General features: G+C 62.2%; 2 protein-coding genes across 6 annotated transcripts; both read right to left on the bottom strand.

Moving 5' to 3' along the window:
* Positions 1-59: 59 nt before the first annotated feature.
* Positions 60-11458, bottom strand: KANSL2 (KAT8 regulatory NSL complex subunit 2). Of its 4 annotated transcripts, XR_014575798.1 has the most exons (11): positions 11381-11458; positions 10155-10413; positions 9061-9239; positions 8394-8508; positions 7812-7979; positions 6538-6700; positions 5728-5824; positions 3166-3419; positions 1849-3083; positions 1307-1531; positions 60-541 (listed from the first exon to the last, which is right to left on the bottom strand). XR_014575798.1 is itself a non-coding variant. In XM_083814155.1 (10 exons), exons 1-10 carry the CDS (start codon positions 11436-11438, stop codon positions 440-442), a joined length of 1620 nt encoding a protein of 539 aa, XP_083670281.1. In that variant the 5' UTR covers positions 11439-11457; the 3' UTR covers positions 60-439. The 4 variants fall into 4 exon arrangements, 3 of the variants coding, with proteins under 3 accessions (XP_083670281.1, XP_083670283.1, XP_083670282.1); XM_083814155.1 differs by lacking the exon at positions 1849-3083 and having other exon boundaries at positions 11381-11457; XM_083814156.1 differs by lacking the exons at positions 60-541; positions 1307-1531 and having other exon boundaries at positions 1828-3083.
* Positions 11459-12038: 580 nt separating this feature from the next.
* CCNT1 (cyclin T1) lies at positions 12039-22611 on the bottom strand. 2 transcript variants are annotated; one of them, XM_083814154.1, is made up of 9 exons: positions 22343-22591; positions 21239-21320; positions 20817-20945; positions 19961-20021; positions 18592-18654; positions 18247-18292; positions 15202-15365; positions 14788-14858; positions 12039-14427 (listed from the first exon to the last, which is right to left on the bottom strand). In XM_083814154.1, exons 1-9 carry the CDS (start codon positions 22516-22518, stop codon positions 13018-13020), a joined length of 2202 nt encoding a protein of 733 aa, XP_083670280.1. In that variant the 5' UTR covers positions 22519-22591; the 3' UTR covers positions 12039-13017. The 2 variants fall into 2 exon arrangements, 1 of the variants encoding a protein (XP_083670280.1); XR_014575797.1 differs by lacking the exon at positions 15202-15365 and having other exon boundaries at positions 22343-22611.
* Between the last annotated feature and the right edge of the window lie 52 nt (positions 22612-22663).

Here is a 22663-nt window from a genome sequence, read left to right as displayed (position 1 = left end):
CCGTAGCCCCCCCCCACACCCCCCCCATCCCCGCAGCACGACCCGGGCACACGCTTGGGGACCAGGTCCGAGGTCTTTATTGAGGGGGGGTCACCCGCAGGAGGGGAGCCCCCTCCCCGCCCCTAAAGGCACACGGGGGATGCGGGGGCAGCCCGGCACCGACCCCGCTGCACCCCCGGTGCCCATGCCCAGCTCCGTCCCCACCTTCCCCACCAAATCCCCCCCCCCAGGACCCCTCCGGCTTCCACCTCGCCACGGGGGGGGGCTCTCCCTCGCCCCCCACCACCCTGCCAGGGGTGCCCCCACGCAGGGGGGTCCGCAGCCCCCCGTCCCGTTGCTCGGAGCCGCTGCCGGTGGTGCTGAGCCCGGTGCTGGGCGAGCTGGGGGTGCCCGGGGGGGGGCTCCGTGACCGTGGGGAAGCCGCTCGCTCGCTCCCGGCTCAGCTCCCGGAGGCCAGCTCCGGGTTCCCGTTGGCGGCCGCGCCGCGGGTCGGGGTCTCCTCCGGCCGCCTCTCGTCCGGGGGCCCTGGGCGCAGGAGGCTCTGTCCAGGAAAGAAAAATAAATCAGTGGGACGGGTGCGGGGGGGACGCGGGGGGGAGGCAGGGGGGTAGGGGTGAGGGGAGGCCGAGCCCCGTGTCGCTCCCGTACGAATTGATCGCCCCACGGGGCCAGGAACGCCAACAGACCAGGAGCCGTTTTCCTCTGGGCACCTGCTTGAAGCCAGCGGCTACGGCAAACCGGCAGCTTTCGTTCAGGGCCTGGGGAGGGATCCCCTGCCTCTGCGCTCAGCTCCCAGGGCGGGGAGGAGGGCTGCGGGGAGCATCGGCCAAGGCGGGGGGGGGCAGCAGAGTGGGGACGGGGCAGCTGAGGCTGCCTCCCCACCACCCCCACGGCGAGCACCCAAGTGACAAAACCACCCCGGTGAGAGCAGGGTGAAGGGAACGCGATCGAAGGCCAAGCCCTTTTTGCACAGAAGGCAACTGCTGCCCTCCAAATCCCCACACGGGGGGGAAAAAAGAAAAAGGGGGGGCTCCCACAAGGGCGTCAAGCCCCTGACCCCGTCCCCAGGCTGCAGCTGAGATGTCCCCACGCAGAGCAGCCCCCGGCTCCCCGGGGACAGGCTCCACGGTGGCGATGCCACCCGGAGCGTGGGCACGCCGCGGGGGGACAGCGGCCACCGCGGGCACGCAGGGACTGCGACGGCACAGCCCAGGCTCGGGCACGGCCCTGGGGGACACAGTTTCACCTGCAGCAGGAGCCGTGCTCGGGCTGAAAGCCCCCCCAGGAGCAGCAGCTCCGGCTCTACCTGCGCAGGAGGCTCGGCGGCGGCGGGGAAGCCATGGGCAGCCGAGCTCCCTCTGTCCGGCGGCGCCGCCTGCGCCGGGCCGCCCGCTGGGGCCGGCTCCTCCAGGGCCAGGATGTCTATGGGGGCCTCGGCCATGTCTCTGATGGACTGGTCAAGGGCCACGGAGGGATCGAAGAGCAGAGGGGACGGGGGACACTGCATGCCGTCGCCCACCACGTCCAGGTCCTAGGAGAGAGCACAGGCAGAGCGGCCCCATCAGCAGGAGGAGCCCCCCACGGGGTTCGCAGCCCTCCTGGCGGCCCCTCGCTCCTCCGCGGGGCGCGAGCAGGCCGAGGGCCGTGGCGTGGCTTCAGAGGCACGGGAGGAGAGCAGCGTGCCGCCCTCCCGCTGCAGAGGTGGGAGGCGGGGGGACGTGCCCAAGGGGCTCCGACCTCCCCGGGACACCCAAAGCTTTCGTCCCCCTACCAAAACTCAGCAGAAGCCTCTTTGCTTCCCCCGACGGAGACCCCCCCGGGATATGCAGCCTCTGCCTTACTCCTCACCGCTGCCCGCAGCGCGCCGCTAAGCCTCCTGCGGGAGGCAGGGGTGTCCCACAAGGCTCTTTTTAAAGGACGGGTTGGCTTCGGAGGGCGTCCAACGTCAGGGCGGGATGCCCACGACTCCCAGCGGCACTTGGCCAGGCTGCCGTGACGCGGGACACCCCCCGCAGCCGCAGCTCCCAGCCTGAGCCGAGGACAGGGGGCTCTTGAGGGGCATCCAAGCCAGAAGCTCTGGGGTAAAGCCCTCGGTGCAGCCCCCCAGCGGGCAGCCCCACACCCCCCTGTTCGAGCAGCACACGGGGGGGGGGTACCAACGCCCACAGGGCTGCTTCTAAGACTGGGCAAACGCGTCCTCCAGGGGACGGGGCTGGGTTTCTGGGCTCCTGCCCGCACCACCCAAAAGGGGAGCCCTCTCAGGGGCCGGGCTGGGGGAGAAGAACGGCTCCGTTTCTCCTTTCTGCCCTGAAAAAAAAAAAAACCCTCTCCCACAAAGGCCGCGTTCACGCCGCCACACTCTGGCTCTGCCTCGCGAGCGCTCGGCCCCACAAGAAGGAGCCGGGCGCCGCTCCAACGCCCGCCGAAGCCGGGGCAGCGCTGCCGACCTCGGCGGTGCCAGGCCTGCCTCGGCCCCACGGCAGCGCCACGCGGCCCGTGCGCCGGCCCGCGGCCCCCGACGAACCCCTCGCTGTCAGCAAACCGTCAGGTCTGCCCTCCGATGGAGGCGCCCGAGATCTCGGGGACACCCACAGATAAAAGCAAGCGACGCTTCATGCGCAGGAGCGGCTCCAAATGACCACGGGATTTTTGGTTAAGCAAATTGCAAAGGATTTTAAGCGCAGAGGCTTAACATCCATGCGGGGCATCGGAATAATCTGGGGGATTAAAACCCTCGCGTATTCCTCATGGGAGAGAAGGGGGGGGGGGGGGGGCGGAATCTGTTTTTTTTTTTTTTTTTTTTAAAAAAGCTAAATACTGATTTAAACAAGAGCACAGCCCTTCCAAAGGAGCAGTCACCAACTATGCTGTTTCAGACCCTACTGAAACAAGCACCTCCCAAACCCTTTGCACTTCTGCGCATTTTTCAAGAGGCTGTTCTTCTCCAAGCCAGCAAGAACAAAAATGATTCTGTTACGGGTGCTGGGGAGGCAGCGGCTTTCTGCGATGCTCCGCACCAGGAGCGCTGGGGCCTGCTGCACCGCAGCCCGCTCGAGCAGCTCAGCCTGGCTTCGTAGCACGTCCTGAAAGCAGCAAATTTCGGGGAAGGTTTCCTGCAGGACCCCTCGCTCGCCTAGAGCACGCTGCACAACTGCTCCGACTTACGTCGCTGAACTCCAGGGGCAAGCTCTCCGTCGGCTGGAGCTCAGCAGCGCTCAGGTACAGGTCTGTGGGGGCCGCTTCCAGCTCCTCGGGGACAGAGAGCACCTGCTCGGGTACGTACATCTGCGGGGGCAGGCGGAGGTGGAGCGGGCAGCAGGGCTCCTCGGAGAGGCTCACGGGAACGGGCTTGTTGCACGGCACCTCCTCCGAGCCTTGACACGGCTTGAACAGAGTCTGGTTAGCGTCCTGACAGATGTCTGGCAAGATGCGGTCAAGGGAAACCTGCGCGTTACAGCACGCAAGCTCTACAAAGACTATAAAGCTTTAAGCGCTCCCCACGCATCCTCCCACCCTCCAGATTAACGTTAAAAACCCTACAATTCTGCAAGGTCAAAGCCCAGGCTCCAGAGCTGCGCCCCGAGTGCCCAGCGGCGTGGGCCACGTTACTTACGTGATGGAAAATGGGGACAACGGCTACGGCCTCCCGGGGGGGGGGGGGTGCTGGAAGGCTTAGCTGGATCGCCGTAAAGCACTCGCAGATCCTCAGATGGAAGATATTACACATGCCCGGGCTTACTTTTATTTGCAGACGTCCATTTAAAAGGCATCTGCACGCGCTTCCCCATCCAGCAGGCAGCGGGGACAGCAGCGCGCACAATGCTGCTTCCACAGCCAGGAGTTTAGTTCCGGTATTTCTATCTTCCCACTGCATTTTCCTTCCCAGTGGGAAACCTATTCCTGCCAGAGGTGTAAATGGGATTTCCTGCCTTTAATCACAAACAGAGACTTTGCTCCGACTGCGTTTGCGCTCGCAGAGCGATTCCACCAGCAGCAGCAGGAGCCCAAACCCCGTCCTCGCCCAGCGCAAGGACCCCGCGGGACAACAGAGCACAGCAGGCGGCCCGAGGGGCTGCACGGACGGCCTTCCCCCCACCCCTGGGATCGCGTCCCGGTCTCTTCACCCGGTGACAACCCGTGCTGGGCGCCACGGCAGGTCTCGAGCGTGGAGCAAGGCTTTTGGGTTGGGCACCTCGACAACAAACCCACCCGAACGGCCGGCGGGCCATCCTCAACGTCTGACAAGTTCCCTTCACACAACGCGGGCTGGGAGAGGGAAAACCATCTTCCAAACCCACACGTGCTGGCGAGAGGCACCGAGTTTAACTCCGTGCCCCGAGCTGACTAGGTTTCATTCGGGTTCGTCCTCTCCCCCCCTCACCTCTCACGCTGCAGAGCCCCTGATCGGTGCCAGCCCTAGCGGTGCGGAGCTCAGCCCCGAGGAGCCAGACCTAGCAGGCACTCGAGGGTGAGGAAAGCGTCTCCGCAGGAGCAGCAGGGTGGGGAAGCCAGATTTTAATCTCTCCGAATGACTCCAGCTCAAGCGCTCGCTCTCCTGGTAGCCAAAAAGCACGGGCTGCCAAGCCGACGAAGCCCCGAGCTCCACCTGGAGCCCGACAACCCAGCTGGTCCGCTCCCCTTAATGCCTTGTCACAAACGGTCGAGCTCCTGAAAAAACCAAACGAAGCCCGAGAGCCTCCCGACAACGCACAAAGCAGAGCGGGCTGCAGATGTTATCGGCTCGGCAGGGCTACCCGAAGTAAAGGGCTTGTTTGCGGCAGCCAAAGTCGGCTGACGGCTCAGACACGAGGAAATAAAACCGCGTTTTTTCCACTCCCTGCCCTGCTCCAAGCAAGCCAGCTGCAAACAGCAACTTGCTCAAAGCGCTTTGTAGGTATTTATCCTGCCTTTATTTCCAAGTATACGGCCACTAGAGAGAAACAATGGCAGCTTCCTGCTCCCCGGGCTGCTCCCCGCGCAGAGCTCGAGGAGGATCTGCCAGCTCCAGGAAGAAAACAAACCCCAAGCTCATCCTCCCCTGCCCGCCAGCCCCGCTCCGGGATCTGGGGCTGCTCCTGACTCACAGCAGCTGCGAGCACGGCCCCGAGCTGCTCCTGGCCGCGTCCGCCCCGTCCCACTGCCACACGAGGTGCTCAACTGGCTCGTGGGTCCCCGGGGGAACGGCGGCGCTGGCCCTGGAAACGCTGAGGCTCTTCTCGCAGGCGTGAGCCTTCCCAGGAGTTGGAGACCAAGCCCCAGGCTGGACAACGGCAGTCCCAGCCAGGCCGAATCTATTCCTTCCTTCAAATCCTGCCCCGAGCAGTGCTGCAGCGGTCAGACGTCCCTCCCTACACCCACCTCTCGCACCGAGAGCTCGGCGCACCCCGCTCCGACGGCTGCTGGGACCCAGCACCCGCAGCTTAAGGCGGGAGCAGGGATTTACAGAGCGCGGACCTGCTTCCGTCCTCCCTTAACGCAGCCGGCAGCCAGCTCGGGGCCTGCCTCGGGCTTCGCGAGGTTCCCTTGTCCCTTCCAAGTGAACTGGCCACACCCTTGAGATGCTCTGGAACAGCCAGCGTACCACGGGAAGAAAATTCCTCTGGGCTCCTGCTTGAAACCAACGGCTACAGCAAACCGATGGCTTTGACTTAGGGCCAAAGAGGAAAGAAAAAAAAAAAAAAAAGGAGGATCGAACCGCTGGCAGCCGGGCCTGAGATCAAAGGATACGAGTAAGGCAGTGCCTGGTCATCGGGAGAGACGGGTTGGAGCATCGGACATCATCCACGAAGGCCAGGCACCGCTGGCTGGAGCGGGTGGTGTGCGCCTGCAAGTCCAGGAGAACAGCTCAGAGCTCCGCTGGCTTTCCAGAGAACCCCCCCTCGGCCACGCAACGCCCGCAGCCCGCTTTCAACACGTGCCAAGATTAAACCCTCCTAACTACGGCGGATCCTCGTTATCTCCTTCCCATTCATGCTTTTGTCGAGACAGGGCTGAGATAACGCGGCAAGTCTGGGCTTCCATCGAAAGAGCCTCACCTCACCAGCTTGTCGCAGAGAAGAACGGGTTTTCTCCGACTTATCTCCTGACTTGCAGAAGCCAGTTAAGGGCAGGCTTTAAATTTTACAACGGTTATAGAGAAATGGCTGCCAACAGCTTCAAATTTAGGTTCGTGTACGATGCAGGGGGCCCGCATTCGGGTCCCCACAGGTCTGGGAGGAGTCCGCATGTCACCGCCATGCCAAGGAACATTTTCCACGCATTTTCCAGCAGTGGAAGCCACTGAGCACCCCCTTTCCAAAAGGGAAAATTCTGCACCCCCACACCGCAACTTCTGTGTAGTTTTGGTGCCTGTTTTAAAACGCCTCTGCGAACCCGCAACGTTTTAGTCAACGTGCGGACGCTGCGGGGGGCCAGGCAGGACCGACGCTTTCCTCTTTGCAGGAAGAGCCTCACGAGGGACAGAGGGGACCAAGAGGGCGAGATGCAGCCTCCAGGGGAAGCCGAAGCCCCCGGCAGGCCCTGAGCTGCCGGACGTACCTGCTGGGCAGCGCCGTCGGTTGCCAGCATCCTGCGCTCCTTCAGCTGCCGGTGCAGCAGGGCCTCCACGCCGTAGCGCTGCCGGTAGCGCCGCAGGCACTTGAGGCGCTTCAGGTTCTCGCGCTCCTTGGCCATGAGCCCCTCGGGGCCCGTCAGGAGGCTGCTGCCTGGCGGGGAGCGAGGGAGGGAGTCAGCAAAAACACCATGCCGCCCAGCCGCCACGCTCTTTCCATTTCGTTTTTTCGGTACCGAGAGCCGAAATCGGCCCTCGAGAGCTCCGGCAGCTGACCGGCGACGGGAGCCAACGCAGCGGAGGAACGAGCGGGGAGCGCCGCGCGTGTAAACAGGAAGCACATCTCTGGGTTACACAAGAGGATGACAAAGCAGACTCCATCCCGAAACTCATCCCGATCGCCCCGCGCCCGCGAGGAGTTCTCGGGCTGACTATTTTTAACCGTCTTTTAAAATAATTTGGCCAAAGTTGATTGTGATTTCTAGGGGCAGAATAGAAATTTTTCGAATTTCAGCTCGCTCCCGTGCAAGTTCTGGAAGCTTCCCGTAAGCACTCCCAGCTGTAATTACAGGGCAGCGGTCAGGATCTGCATCTCTGGCTTGCTAAAACGAGCCCTACAAAATTGTCATGTACCAAACTTCCAGTTATTTTTACTCGGGACCGAGCTGCATCGTGCCATTTTCCGAGATGAGCTATTCTAAGGCCACGCTCGGGAAGCGTTCTTTGCGCTGTAAACTTTCGGCCAGTTCTGTAACGTGGGCCTGCCTCTGCTCAGCCACCAGCCCCTGCCTCCGAGAGCGTTTTCAGTGAGAAATCCAAGCGAGGCAGCAGGGCTTTTGTAAAAAAAAAAAAAAAAAAAAGCTGCATCCGTGCTAAGGAGGACTACGTCATTACGGCAGCACCGGTGCAGCTACCGAAAGAAACCTTTGCCGCTGCAGACAGGAGCCTGCAGATGAATAAATTTTTTTGTTTATAAGACCAAAAACAGGAAATCCCATACAAAAAAAGAACTTTTGTCTCCGAATTAACTTTGTAGTCTCATTTCCTGGCAACAGTGCAATCTTTGAAGAGCAAAGAAACCCGGCAACCTCTCTAACCCAAACGATACTGATCTCCAGGCATGGGGCCAGCCACAGAAATACCCTCTCTGCCCCTCTTTTTTTTTAAAAAACATCTTTTAAATGTAGAGTTCTGTGTGTTTTAGAGAAGCCCGGTGCCCTCGGACGGAAGGATACGCACCAGTGACTGCCTGCACCGGTACTTGCCTATGGCTTCGTGCTCGCCCTTGCGGCTGTGCAGGAATCGTCGCTTCTTCTCCTTCAGAAGGTGCTGGAGCCGCTTGAACTGGTCGATGTACAGGGACTGCAGGCGGATCAGCTTCTCGCGCATGATCAGCGCCACCTCCTCGGCTGTGTACACGCCAGCATGCCTGGAAAGCACCCGCAAAACCAGGCTATGGTTTGTAAGGCCCCCCAGGGCTGTTCCCCTCGCTGAATGACGCAGACGTTATCAGAAACGCTGCCTGAGCAGGGCCGAGTTAATCAGCGGGTGACAAGCAGAAATACCGATTTTTGTTCCTAATTTAAATTAAGAGATCGCCCCGAGACTGCGGCTCACGTGGCCCGCTCCAGGCTGAAGGAGGAGATCGGCATCAAAGGCTTCCCAGAACCGCCAGGCCCAAGCCTTGGCAAGCATCCACGCCCAGAAACTCACCACGGAACCAAGTCCCAGCGCAGCGCCGTTAATAACGTCACCTCGTTAACGCAACGGCTGCTTCCCAGTATCACCCCGAGCTAACGCTCCGCACGCCGCACGCGTCACCGGGCAGGAGCCACCCACTCACTTCAAGGGATCCTCTTGGTCGCTATCGATGCTGTCAGCCTCGCTGTCCGGGTCCCCTCGCCACGTCTGCTCCACGGTGATAGGATCCTGCTCGCCATCGCTCCAGCTGTCCTCATCTGAGGAACGAGGGGCACTAAGAGACAGGGCACGGCCCCGCGGCTCGCGCTCGAGCACGGCCAGGCACCGGAGGTGCTCGGCTCCGCAGCCCCCTGAAGGTGAATTTGCTCTGCTTCGTGCCACGAGGGGCTCTTCCTCGCCAGCAGGGACGTGGAACGAGAAGAAACGCACCAAGCGGGTGCGGGCGAAACAGCCCCCACCCGGCAGGGGGCCACAAACTGCTGGATGGCGCCCACCGAGCGACCCCGCAATTCAGGGAGCTCAGCGCCGGTGTTTGAGAGGCACCAGGCAGCGCAGAGGGAAGCTAGCTGGGGTTTCTGCCCTGCAGCTGCAGGGGAAGGGGACCTGCAGGATTTGGGGCTGGTGCGACTCTGGGTGGCGTGACTTGCCCGCAGTCAGCAGCACACAAGAGGTGCCAGGGGCTGCAGAACGCGGTCTCGTACCCGTGGATCCCTGGGATCTTTGCTTTGCTGGGTTTAACGAGTCCTACCCTCAGCGCTTCTCCCCAGAGAGGAGAGCACCGGGTCGTGGTTTTTGCTTTCAGTGCTTACCCAGGATGCGGCTGGCTTCGCTGCGGCTGCTCTCTACAGTCTGGGAGCCCAGCTCTGTTTTGGCGTACGAACTGAGCTGGCAGAGGAGCGTCTCGCTCACAGGTCCGGGGTTGGACTTCTTCATCTGAGCTTGGAGCGCCAGCGTGTTCCGACGGGCGTGCTCCGCGCAGAACGACACGCTGCGGGAATAAATCACGAGCTCGTTACCACTCCGAGCCCTCGGCCAGCAAAACGAACAAGTGAGACACTGAGAAACGTTCCCCGGCGCCCGAAGCGCACCCCGCTCTCACCAGCGGAACAAAACCACCCGCTCCTGGCTGCAGGTAGAGCAGGGAAATGCCAGAGAGCCCCAGGTGGCTCGCGGACCACACAGCACCGCTCAAACACCACCCCTGGCTCCAGAGCTGGCAGCCGCAGGGCGCGGGAGCAGAGAGAGAAAAGAGCTTTTTTACTTCAAGCCGCTGAGGCGAGCTATTCTGCTTCCAAGCGTTCACACTGGACTTTTCACGCTGGCCAAAGCGGACGGAGCTTTTTTATCGCAGAGGGACCAAGGGCAGAATCAAGACTACCACTGTTCTTGGTAACCTCTGAGGATGAAACGCAGCTCGATGCACCGAGGAGCAAAACTGTACCCCCCCAACGTGCTGGCTGGGTGTGATAATGTTCGAGGTCCTTCCAGCCACAGCAGCCGGAACGTCCCACACGCACCAACAACAACTCCAAATCAAACACAACCAGAGCACACGCGCTGAGGATGAGCCGTAAGGACAGGCTCCAACTCGAATTTGCTGGGCTCAGCTCAGGTGCACGTGGGTGCAAGGACAGCTCTGACAAAGGGCCTGGACGCAGCCACCTTGGGAGGGCCGAGGGCAGCAGCCCGGCAGCCCACCGGGAGCAGGAAGGCTCCGCATGAAGTCTCCAGCACTTGTGGGGTCTTCTTCGAGCTCAAAAGCACTTCAATAACTTGCCTGAGGTTAACTTCAACGCATCAGCTGAATAAAAAGGCCCTGCAACGCCCGTGCTGTACGTGAAAAACCTTCCCCCACCCGTTTTAATTCAACTTGATGCAGGAGCAGAGAACCAGCGGGACTCACCCATCCTTCTTCTCCGGTTTGGGCGCAGCGTTCGGGCACCGTTTTCCGTTCTTGGCGGAGACGTAGCTGCACTGCTTGAAAGGGGCGCTCCTGTCCTCCAGGATGTGCTTGATGCAGAACTCCTGGCCCTCCAGGCGCGGCTGCGAGCACTGCCGGTGGGTGAAGGCACATGCCAGAGGCTCCTGGGGCCGCGGCACGGGCGTGAGGCGGCCTCGGCTCGACGGCAAGACGTGGATCCGAATTCTGTTCATGCCAACAGCTGCCGGAGGCGGGCAAAGGAATCAGAAGGAATGAAATAAACCGCGCGGCCCCGGCTGACGCCTGCCAGGGCGTCCGAACGCAACTCCTCGTCCTGCTGGGACACGGGGTGGGGTGGGGGACGAAGCAGCTCCTACAGCGGAGGGTCCCTGGGTAGGGTGGTGGAGGGGAACGGGGGCCCTGGGGGAGGAAACGGGAGTCCCTGACAGGGTGAAATGGGTCCCCAGGGAAAAAAGGGGGCCCCCAGCGAGGAAACGGGGGTCCTCCAGGGGGGAATATCGGTCCACAGGTGGGGAAGACAAGGGTCCCCGAGGGGGGGGGAAACAAGTCCCGGGGGAGGACACAGAGGTCCCTGGGGGGGGGAAACGGGGGTCCGGGGAAGGAAACTTGAGTCCCGGGGGAGGGGAAACAGGGGTCCCCGGGGGGAGGCAGAAACGGGGGTTCCCGGGGGACACCTCCATCCCCCTACTCCATAGCACCCCGCACAACGCCCCCCCGGGGGTTGTCTGCCCCCCCCCAGCACCCCTCGACCCCCCCAGGACCCCCTGGCCGCCCCCCCAGCACCCCCTCGACCCCCCCCCCCCCCGGAGCACCCCTCGAACCCCCCCAGCACCCCCTCACCCACCCCAGGACCCCCGCCCCCCCCAGCACCCCTCGACCCCCCCAGGACCCCCCCGGCCACGGCCCCAGCCCCGGCGCCCCCCCCCCACGTGCTCCGCCGCCCTCCCCACGCCGGCCCCGCGCATGCGCCCTGCCGCCGCCCGGCCGGCCCCGGCCGCCGCCATTTTGTCCGCGGGCGGCGAGCGTGAGGGGCGCTCCCTCCCCCCAGCGCATCCCGGCGCCGGCGGCGGAGCGGAGGGCGGCGGAGGGGCGCGAGGGGCCGGGGGAGCCTCGGGGGAGCGCGGCGGGGCCGGTAGGGAAGGGCCCCGCCGGTCCCGAGCGGGCGGGCGGCGCCGCCGCCATCTTACCTCGCTGCTGCCGCGGCCTCCCCGCCGCCTGCCCGCACAGCCCGCCCCCCCCCCTCATACGCCCCTCCTCATTGGCCCGCCCTGCCGCCATTCCGCGGCGCGCGGTTGGCCGAGCTCGCTGTCACTCAAGCATAAGGCCGCGCCCCGGGGAGGGGGCACGTGAGGGGCAGCCGCCACGTGGCCGCGCCCGCACGTGGCCGGGGCTGGGGCAGAGCCCCTCGGTGGCGGCGGGAGCGCGCCTGCCTCGGAGCCGGTCCCGAAATCGTAGGGGCAAAACCCAGCACCCCAAAGCCCCCCCCGGCAAAGCCTCGACGCCCCCAAAGCTCCCAGGAGATGCCCAAAGCCCCCCCCCCGGGAGCTGGGGGCTCCCAGCCCAGGCTCCAAAAGGAGCAGGGAAAAGGAGGGACGAGCCCAAAGCACAGAAACTGCCCCAAAAACTCCGGGGGTTTACCCCCGGGTTGGCCAAAATGTGGGGACCGACCCTAAAAACTCCAGGGATTTACCCCCGGGTTGGCCAGAAGGTGGGAACCGACCCTAATGGGGGATCCCAAAACGGGGGAACCGACCCTAAAAACTCCAGGGGTCTACGCCCAGGGTTGGCGGAAATCGGAGGAAGGCGCGGAGCTCGGCATAGACAAAGAGCCTTGCAGACCGCGGGTGGAGATGATAACGTTTATTGAAGTCTGGAAAAGTGAGAGGCTGAAGAACAAAACAAGTTCGGCTTTTCCAAAACATTAGACCCAAAGGCAGGTGCCCTCGGCCAAAGATTTAGGGTTTAGGGGGGCGGGAGGAGCTCCGGCGCAGGCAGGGTCTGTCCGTCCCCTCGCCCCGGAGCTGCCCCGCGCCCCCCTCCAGCCCTGCCCGCGTCCCGGCTGCCGTCACAGCACCAGCACCTCGCTCCCGCACCCAGAGCGGGCTCGGGGCTTTGCATCACCTTCTGCAGACACCGGGGCTCAGCACCCGGCCCAGCACCCTCACTCCACGCCGGCCCCTCTCCACCACCACCGGGAGCACCCCAAGGCCGGGAGCACCCCAAGAGCCTTTGGCGCACGCCACCTGCCCAGCCCGGTGGCCCCTCACCCTCCCCACGCACCGTTTTCCTCCGTTCTGACCCCAAAAAGCTCCTCGACCCACTTCCTGTCGCCATCAGCTCGAGCAGAGCCGCGCAAAGCCACGCGAGCAGCCCCAAACCCCGCCGGGGTCCCCCCGCGGCACCTGCCAGCATCACAAAACTTAAAAAGGAACAAGAACGCTAAAAGATATAAGTTACTGCTTAAATTATTTGTAAAACATCTCGGGTTTTTCTGCAACGTGTTTTAAATAACGCCCCCCCCAGGGCCCCCCCACGCAGTCCGTGTTCCCCAGAGAGGGGGGGGGCTTCAGTTCCAGCAGGGCCGGACCCCGCTGCTAACCTGGAAGTCGGCGAGGGAGGGAGCGAGGAAGAGAAAGGGGTTTTTGTCCTTTCACAGCTTCGACGACTCCTCGCGGTAAATAGGAACAGTTCGAATAAAACAGTTCTCGGGGAGGCAGCGGAGAACGCAAACAGCCCTTTCCCTCCGCCGCAGGGGCGGCCCGGGTCGGGGTGGGGGGGCCGGGGCAGGCAGGCCGGTTCGTCCCAACTCAGTAGTAAAAAGGAATTATTTGGGGAGGGGAGGCAGCGGGGGGGGCGGTTCTGAGGGCAGCGGCGGGGGCCGGGGTCTGTCTGTGTTGGCGGCTCGGGAGCCGGCGGCTGCCCGGGGGGGGTTCAAGAGCTCGCCGTAGGCGTGGAAGTCGAAGGCGGGGGGCTGGGTGGGCTGCATGCCCTGGGCGCTCAGCAGCGAGTGCAGCATGTTGACCGTATCCTGGTAGTCACTGGCCTGGCTGGCGTTGTGCCCGTTGGCCCCTGCGGGCCCCTTGTCCGATTTGCCGTGGGGACCCCGGGTTTTGGTAGCCGGGGGCAAAGGGAGGCCGCCGGCCTCCGAGCCGTGGCCCGGGAGGTGAGGATAGGGGAACTGCGCCCCGGAGCCCTTGGAGCTTTTGCTGACTTTGGGCTGGTGCTCGTGCGCCGCGCCCGCCGCCGCCGCCTCCTCCGGCAGGGGCCTCTTGCGGGAGGAAGAGCCGAAGAGGCCGTAGGTTTTGTGGGGCACGGCGCTGGGCGGGCCGACGTGCTTAGAGTCTCCCGGCCGCTTGTTGACCACGCCGCTGGGGCCAGCGGCGAGCTGGGGGTGCAAGTGTTTGTGAGAGTGATGGTTGTGGTGGTGGTGGTGGTGGTTGGAGGAGTGGCCCTTGTGCTTCTCCTTGTGCTCCCGGCTCTTGGCGCCGCTCTCGTCCAGGGAGCCGGGCCTGTCCGCGGCGCTCGGCACCTTGATGCGCATTTTGATCTCCTCCTGCTTGGAGGGGAGCGGCCTCTCGCCGCCTCCACCCGCCACCGGGAGCCTCAGCTTCAGAGCCGAGGCTTTGTCACTCTTTTCGGGGCCGGGAGGGCGCTCGGGGTTCTCCGAGCCGATGGGGATTTTCAGGATGATGGGCGAGGGGTTGCTGTCCTGCTGGACCTCCCTCTCCCGCTGCTGCTGGACCAGGAGATTCTGCGCGGCGTAGGCGTACTGCGACCTCACGTTGGCCTCCATGTTCTCCAGCTGCCGCTTCTGCGCCGCCAGCTCCTCGGCGTGCTTGGCGCGGTACTCCTTGAGCGACACCTTGGCCGACGGGGCGTTCTTGCCGCTCTGCTTCTGATAAGCAGCGCCATCTTGCTGCGGAGGGTGCTCGGCGGCCGAGGAGCTTTCGCTAGTCCTGTGGCCCTGGCCGGCTTCCAGCTTGGGGGGAGGGTGCTGGGACAGCCAGTGCTCCGGCTGCGACGCCTCCGCGCCGCTCTGCTCGCGGGGGGAATCGGTCGAGGCCGGCAGGGACGGCCCCGCGCCGGCCGTCGAGGACGTCGACATGCTCATCAGGCCAGCGATGTTCATGTCCGAGCTGTTGTTCCTTGAAATCATGTTGAGGATTGTCTGCTCCGACAGGCTCTTGTCTTCGCTGTGGTCGTCGGCCTTCGACTTCCGGGCTGCCTGAGAGGCCTGAATAAAAGCAGCGAGCGGTTATTTACCTCGGGCTGTCACAGAAAGGACGCGAGCAGCAGCTTTCCTGCTGGCTGACAGACACCCGCTTTGCCCCCCCCCCTCCCCTCGTGGAGAAATGCCCATCTGTTGGGCACGGAGCTGCTAGAGCAGCTGAAAGGCCAAGGTTTCTACAGAGTTAATTCAGAAACGAGGCACTCGAGTGCCGAAGGAACGTTTTGCAGACCCATGGAGTCCAGTCTGCCCCCCACACGCGCCCTTCAGACGCTGCCTGGCACTGTCATGCTGGAGACGCCTCACAGCGCACAGAAACATCAGGGCCTGCGTTCTCCTGCAAGCGGCCCCAAAGCAGACTCTTACCCGCCAGTTCCGGATGCGTTTGAGCCGGTTGGGAGTTTTCTCGAGGATCTGCAGGAATTCATGAGTCAGTTCTGCAGAGGAGACACAAAGCCAGGCAAGATGGTCAGAGACGGGCAGGAAAGCCCTAAGTCCATCAGGGCAACCCCCTACTTACTGATGAATGGAGCTACCGATGAGATGGAGCTACTCCAGGAGGGGAAATACTGACAGCTAGAACCACTGACCACAGGTTAACTCATCTCACTGTGCGCCTTTTGCCATCTCTGTTGTACCATAGCAGCTGCTGCACTGGAAACTTTGGCAAAACCAGAAGCCCTTGAGTCCATGAACCGGCCAGTGGCCGTGTTTGAATGGCAGGAACAGAGATGCCAAGATAATACAAGAGCCTTTGGGGGACCTTGCTCCAAAACTTACCATCTAAGAGCTCCAGAGTTACAGTGCCATCAACGTATTCCCACCAGTGCTTCCCGTCCGTGGAGACTGGGATCTCCCAGTTGGACCATTTACAAGCCAGGTGGATACAGACGCAGGCCACAACGGGAGGGGTGTACTGCAGGCTGAAGGTGGTCAGGTGCAGGCTGACGTCACCAGCAGGGAGAGAGAAACAGAAAGCCATGAACTCCCAAGCCTGAACCTCAGCACACACAATCGCCCAACTGGAGAGACGCTGCGGGAGAGGTGGACGTGGTGGGGAAGTCCCTGCCGTTCCTCCCCCAGCGCGACCCTACGGTTACAGGCGTCTCCGTCCCACTCTGCCAGGCTGCTCCTGCCTTCCCCGCTCCGCTCCGGGCACCTCTGGCAGCTCGAGGCTCCGCAGCGAGGCACGCTGCCGGCCCGCTCGCGCCCTCCTCCGAGGGAGCAGCTGGGGTACCTGCCCGCCCCGACCTCTGCTGCTGGCTCTGCTCAGCCCGAGGTAAAAAAAAAAAAAAAAAAGTCCTAGTGCAGCTCCTGGGAAGGCAACGCCACTGGCAAAGGGCATCGGTACCGCTCCGAGAACCTACAGGTCGAGCGCGGAAGCTCCTAGGATCTGCGCTCATCCCCTTGTCTCTCCGAGGGGAGCGATTGCACATTTGCGTCAGGGGAGTTTACCAAAAGCACCCAACTCCTTAAGGCCCACGTCTGTTTTGCAGTTACAAGCCGAATTTGCAGAGATCCGCACCGGCTGCGTTTCAAATCCGATATCACCCCGAACCCCCTTCACCCTGAACCTGAGCCGCAGGCAGGATTCGGCCCGTTCGGTACGAAAGCCGCCGCGCTCTTCACAAACCCGTCTGACATCCCTCCGTTAAAAGCGAGTGCTAAAGTCACCTCCCTGCTAGCTGCACGCACGCCTCCTCCAGCTGGCCACTCCGGGCTTTTGGGGAGGGTCCGGTCTTGCCCCAGGGAGCTTCACAAAAAGCACTGACACCGCAGCCACGAAGCCTGCCACAAGCAAAGGGGCTCACGGAGCTCCTGCCATCGCCAGGCCCTGCCCTGCCCTCCCTCCCCTCCAGAGCTGCTCTGCAGCGACTCAGGAGCGTCTATAAAAGGGAGCCTGGCCACACGTCAAGCGTTTCCAGCGGTAAATGGATTTGCTCAGACGTCAGAGCTGGGACGGGAGGTCTGGGTAGCACCGAAGAGCTCGGAAATCGCAACGGGGAGCTCGAGCCGACAGCGCGCTTTGAGAACTGGGGTGCATCAGCCCCCCAACCTTCCTCTCCAGCTGCACGAACGCCCGCTCTGCCAAGCCTTAAAAGCCACGGCAGAGCGCAGGAGCAGCCCCGCTGCCACACCTGTGAACCAGCCCCTTCAAAACCGTGCCGCTGAGCACCCCCGTGCGGCTGCGGGGTACCAGCAGCCCCATCTCTTCGCCGCGCACGGGTTACTTAAAAGGTTTTTCTACCAACGCAATGTGGAGACACAGAGCCAGGCATCAACGGCCAAAAAAAAGCATGAAATCATTTCGTGGGTATCGCATTTATCCACACGCCAAGAACTCAAACCCGGGAAATTCAGAGCGAGAAAAAAAATCCTTCAAGCAGCGTGCCTAAGAAGTGAAGCCCAGGTGCACCAAGAGCCTCAACTCTGCCCTACGACGATGCCAGGAAGAATGAAATGTTAAACATTTGTAGCTACGCCTGATGTATTTACTTTATTGCTCAAGCACCCCAATTGGGTGTTTCGAGGCATCACGTCAGGGCAAAATTGGGGCCGCCTGGCCGCGTTTCTTACTTTCTGCCTGGATTTCTTTCAAGTCTAACCCGAACTCCTCATTTCTTGGTTTTGCAATTATTGCTGCAGGGATAAAAACCCGTCTCAGGGAGGTTATTTCCCCACGTAGCACTACCACCGCCTTCCCCTTAACCAGCGTAGGAAGGAAACCCACACAGTGCCCTTTGGAGCCACGGAGGTGAGCAGCAACACCCAGGTGTTCTCCGCTCTGCTGCTTCCCTGCGCTAGCGGCGTGCTGCCGGGCGCTGCTCCACCACGACAGGAAGGTCGTAATCCTTTGCCACCCTCTGCCTAAACCCAGAAAATAGTTTGGGACAGATTTCTGCTGTTTTAGCCCCGGCTACGTACTCCTTGTGCGCTGTTTTACGAACAGCGAAGCCCCATCCCTCTCTAGGCAGCAGGTGGGGCAGCCCGAGGCAGAACCGACACCTAACCCAGCTTTTTCTCCCATCCTTTCATTTCTGCCAGCTCTTTCCCAGAAACACAACATTTTCCGTTGCCACAACTTGGCCTGTTCCAAACACCAACGCCGTGATTTGCCTGAAACTGGTAATCCAGAAAACAAAATTAAAAAAAAAATAAAACAAAAAGATGGACGTCCCAACACGAGGACTGCCACCGGCCTCGCAGTGAAGATCCAGGTGGTACCTGACAGAACTACCCAGACCTCTCAAGGTGAAAAAAACCCTAGGGACTCTGTTTAATTTCCCAAACTCCACCTGCAGACAGCGCTTCCTGGCCTGCCAGCGCGGCCATTCAGGCCGGACAAGGCTGTGCTTTTCTCCTGAAACCCTTCATGCCGGTGTCCAGTTCCTGTTTCTCTCCCTTTACCTCAAAATCAGCCTTCTCTGGGGGTACAGATCGCATGTTTTCAGAATTCGCACAGCACCTAGTCCTGCGAGAACTCCCTCTCTGACACCTAGGTACTAAGCAAGCAAAACCATTTGCATTTGCTTCAAATCCACCCTACGCCTGTTTTTCTTTTTGGAACTTTCGACAAGTGTCTAATCCTGCGAAAATAAAGCAGTGAGGTTCTACAACAGCCCACCTGCCTCGCTTATACGGCCGATTTTGCAGCTGGTTTTGGTCAGAAGCTAGCAAGAGAAAGGTTTCCTGCTGTCTCTGAACCAAACCCAGCAGTCCCTGGTTGCTCACTGGCTAAGCAATGCCCCAGGGGTCACCGGTGGCTTATCTCCTCCAGGTAAGGCCCTTTGCCAAATAGGAATTAAGTAATTGTAAAATAATAACCTGTTGGTAGCCATGAAATAGGAAGTTTGCGCCAAGTCCTTGCTGGCTGGAAGAGAAAAGCAAAAAGCAGGGAGTTAGCCCGGGCTTCTGACAAACACTACCACGTTTTACTTTAAAAACCACCGGTCTCTTGCCACCGCATGCAAAACAATCCCCCAGCAGTCGGATCGACTCAACCCACGTCTCGGGAAGGCTTTAAAAGTACCCAGAGAGCTCTGGGTGGCTCAGCAGAGCCACAGCCGCTTACAGCTGGCTCTGTTTTGACGCCGGCTGCGGTTATGGAGGAGACCGACTGCGGCCAAGCTCTCTTGCAGCAGGGGGCCGCGAGCACGCGACGCCTCTCACCTCGCACGAGCTGAGTGCACTTCACCACGTGGGTATGGGGGTGGTCGATCGTGATCTCAAAGCCTGGAAGAAGACAGACACAGGGCCGTCAGGTAACGAGCAGCAGACCCCGACAGATCTACGAACCTCGGGTCTCCTGCTCCCGGGGGACAAGGCTTGCTCCCCTTCCCTCCCACAGCCCCTGCCCAGAGGCAGGCAGGGACAGAGGAACCCATTTTCCTTTATCCCGAAGACTCGAGACCTCCAGGCACAAAAACCCGAAGGTCACTGCTGCTGCCAGGCCTCCATCCGAGCAGCTAAATGACTTCTGCGCTTGAAAGACCTCACTGAAAACAAAACAACTATGAAGTATTTTTAAAATAGCAGGACAAAGCCTCTTGGAGCAGCTGGGAGGAAGGAGAAGACAATGGCATCTGCTCAAAGGAATTTCTGTCACCCAAAAAGCTAAGAGGAAGCAGACGTTTTCCCTTTGAAGGAGCCTGCAGCCCTGGAGTCAGTGGAACTTAATCCCCGCTTCGGTTTCCCATTCAGTTTGTGCATTATGGTTTAAAGAAAAGGAAAAAAAAAATCCCATCGGTCCACATGTGCAACAGACTCGGTTCTTGCCATGCGGAATAGTCCAGAATATTCTAGATGAGCTGGGAAGTTAGAAAAATGCAAGGGGAGAAGTGAGCAGAGCTCGGATCACCGCTCACCCCCTTCCTCAGCAGGCCAACACGTGCAGCCCCCGCACGCACCTGCCTCCTCCCACCCCCTCGTAAGGTGGGGATCAGCGGGATTTACTCTGAAGCGAGTCAGAAATAACAACGGCACGCTGAGCGTTTTGGGGGGCTGCACACAAACTGCCTCCGCGGTAGAAGAGATGTTAGGGAAAAAAAAAACGGTAACAGGACGCGTTTGAAAGGAGCAGGGCGCTGGGTCCAGGAGTCACAGCCCTGAGAGCGGGCTCCAGCTTCTGCTTTCTGGGAGGGGAATAAAACAGCGATCCGATCACGTTAACCTCCAACCCCAGCTCGGTTAGCCACCTCCCAGCCACGGGACTGGAGCTTTATCGAGCTCAACAGCGCAACGGAGGACAGTGACCAGTATCCGAGCGGTACAAAACCTGTTGTGGGGGGAAAAAAAGAGACGAGGCACACTTCCACACCTCAGTTTCTCTGAGCACTGAACCTGACGCGAGTTACACCTGGAAATGCTGAGGTTAAAAAGGAAAACACGAGCAGAGGGGGGTGACAGCAGAGTTTGTTGCCCGGGCTCTTGTTCTGCCACTGGCCAGCTGGAGATCTGCCCTCCAGCTGTGGAGCAGACTGTGCGGAACGCTCCTGGGTCCGGGATTCACGTGGCCGCCCGTCCGCTTTGAAAAACTTACCCAGGGTCTGCAGTATTATGCTCTCTAGAATGACCAGGTCTTGGGCTTGTTGCAGGTAAGCCTGGGGTTGAGAGGACAGGCAGGTTACTCGCGACGAGGCACTCCACGTAAAGCGCGCACATTTCTAACGCCCTTCTCTCAGGGAGGCGAAAAGAGCAAGGGGAAACCTTTAAGCCCACCCGCGCGGGGGGAACGGGCACGGATTCCCTGCCGGAAGGGAGAAAAGCAGAGCGCCGGGCGGACCCGCTGCCCTGCCAGCGCTCGAGCTACGGGATCCAGGCCCTCTCGGTCCCGGTCCCTCACACGGCTACACGGGCAGCACGGGAGAGGAGGCGGCTTTTGTCCTAAAGCTTCCCCGGATAAAGCTTCCCCTTTCCCGCAGGGTTGGCTGCTCGGTTTCAGGTGAAGACGGGCTGTCTGGAGAAATTTGGCAACGTTTCTACCAAACCCACCGCTAAAGGCGTGGGGACGGAGCAGCCCCAGCTGCAGACGCCACCCTCTGCCCTGCCGGGCGCTGCAGCCAGTCCCAGCAGCTGCGCCCTCCTTTTAACGCAGGCACCGTTACACAGCAGGGCAGAAGAGGAGAAGGGGAGAGAGGTCACCACAGAGCGGGGAAGGAGAGTCTCCTGCTCTACAGAAGCAGCCCAAAAGCTCTCTGCAGCGTCAGAGCAGAACTGGAAAGCTGTCGCTGCCTGTCCCAGGGCGCAGCCGCGTGGTTATGGAGCGGCTGCGTCGGAACCCGATTTGAGGAGGAGCTGCAGCCATGCGGCTCGGGGCGCAGCACGCTTTCACCGCTCCCGTTCCCCGCGCCTCTGCTCCTCGCACCAGGGCGTAGCTCTCCGACCTCAACGCTTACCTCGCTCCTGGTGTCCGGAGGAGGCTCCTGAGGATGCAGGCAGGCGTGAGCTACCTTGATGACGTGCTCCAGCTTATGGGGCTGCTCCTCCACCTTGGCTGCAAGGAACAGAGCCGCCGGTGCCACCGACTGTAGAAGAAAATTAACTCTCTTTAAGCTATAAAGCTTTAAATCAGAGCACATAAACTAGATGAATATTTGTCTTAATTTGTTTTTTAAAAAAATAATTATTTAATTTTGGTAAATAAAGCCCGCACAAGCCTAAATGTCACCAGGAGGACAACGCATCCCCAGTGCCTCACAGCAGCTACGAAGCCCCCTCCCCGGGGCAGGTCCCACCACGTGCCCCCCCCCACCTCCCCCCATCCCCTCCTGGCAGCAGGAGCAGAGCCAGGGGCCCCCGGAGCCCCCGCGGCACTTACGTTCCTGTGGAACTGGGTGAAGGACTGCACCATGTAGAAGCGGTGCATGTACACGATGGCTGTGTTGATGGTGAGCTGCGAGCTGGTGGCGGGGCTAAGGAAACGCACGACCCCCCCCAGGGAACAACCTCCGGCCCCAAAGCGCCAGGCCGGGCCCAGCTCCCTCCCCCAGGCCCCGCCGCCGACATGGACCCGGCTCCCCTGCATCTGAGCCCGGTTCCCCCCAACGGTTGGGCCCAGCGCTCCCCATGGCCGGAACCGGCTCCCTGAGCTCCCGCCGTCCCCAGAACCAGGCCTTGCACCCCCCACTCTGAAATCACGCTCCCCCCTCTCCGGGGCTGCTCCCCCTGGCTCTCCCCAGCTCCCGAGCCCGGCTCCCCCCTAGGGCCGGGCTCTCCCACCTTCAGCTCTCCCCACTCCCAGGCCCGGCTTGCCCTCAGCTCCCCCCGGCTCTCCCCACTCCGAGCCCGACTCCATCCTCACTGGGTCCAGGCTCTCCCGGCTCCAGATCCCCCTGCTCCTGGCCCGGCTCTCCCTGCTCCGGGGCCGGCTCCCCCCTCTTCAAGCCTGGCTTCCTCCTCTCCGGGCCCGGCTCCCCTCAGCTTCTCCCCGCTCCGGGCCCGGCTCCCTTCGGCTCCCCCCAGCCCCCGGGGCCGGCTCCCCTCTCTCCGGGACCAGGCTCTCCCGGCTCCCCCCGATCCCCCCAGCTCCCCTCGGCTCTCAACGGCTCCCAACGGCTCTCCCCACTCGGGGCCCGGCTCCCCTCGGCTCTCCCCACTCGGGGCCCGGCTCCCACCGGCTCTCCCTGCTCCCGGCCCGGCTCCGGGCTCTCCCCAGCTCCGGCTCCCCCATTTCTGGGCCCGGCTCCCCCCCAGGGCCCGGCTCTCCCGCTCCCCCCCGGCTCCCCCCAGCTCCCGGGCCCGGCTTCCCCCCGCTCCGGACCCAGCTCTCCCCAGCACCCCCCCCCCCGGCTCCCGGACCCGTCTCCCCCCCGCTCCCCGCTGCCCCCAACCGTCCCCGTCCCCTCCCCCCCCCAGCCCAGGCCCCGTCAACGGCGGCTCCCTCAAGCGCAGGGCCCGGCGCGGCCTAGCGCGGCCCGGATACACGTTGAGGCGCTGCCCCATGTCCTGCAGCAGGTTGGCCGCCTGCTGCCGGTACGAGAGCTCCTTGTCGGGGTCGAGGCCGGCGCGGCGCGAGGGGCTGCGCTCCAGCTGCTCGCGGCTGAAGTACCAGCGCCGCCCCGCCGCGCCGCCGGCCCCGCCGCCCGCCGAGGCCTCCATGGCGGATCCGCGCGCGCACGCACGCACGCACGCACGCACGGACGTCACAACGCGCTTGCGTCACCGGCGCAAAACGGTATGGGGGGGGGAGCGCGGCGCATGCGCACAAACGCGGTGCCGGAAGGGGCTGGGGGGTGGTCCCGGT

Source organism: Anser anser (assembly GCF_964211835.1).
Source record: "Anser anser genome assembly, chromosome: 30".
NCBI lineage: Eukaryota > Metazoa > Chordata > Aves > Anseriformes > Anatidae > Anser > Anser anser.
The sequence above is the reverse complement of the archived record's forward strand: the minus strand, read 5'-3'. Positions and strand labels throughout refer to the sequence as shown.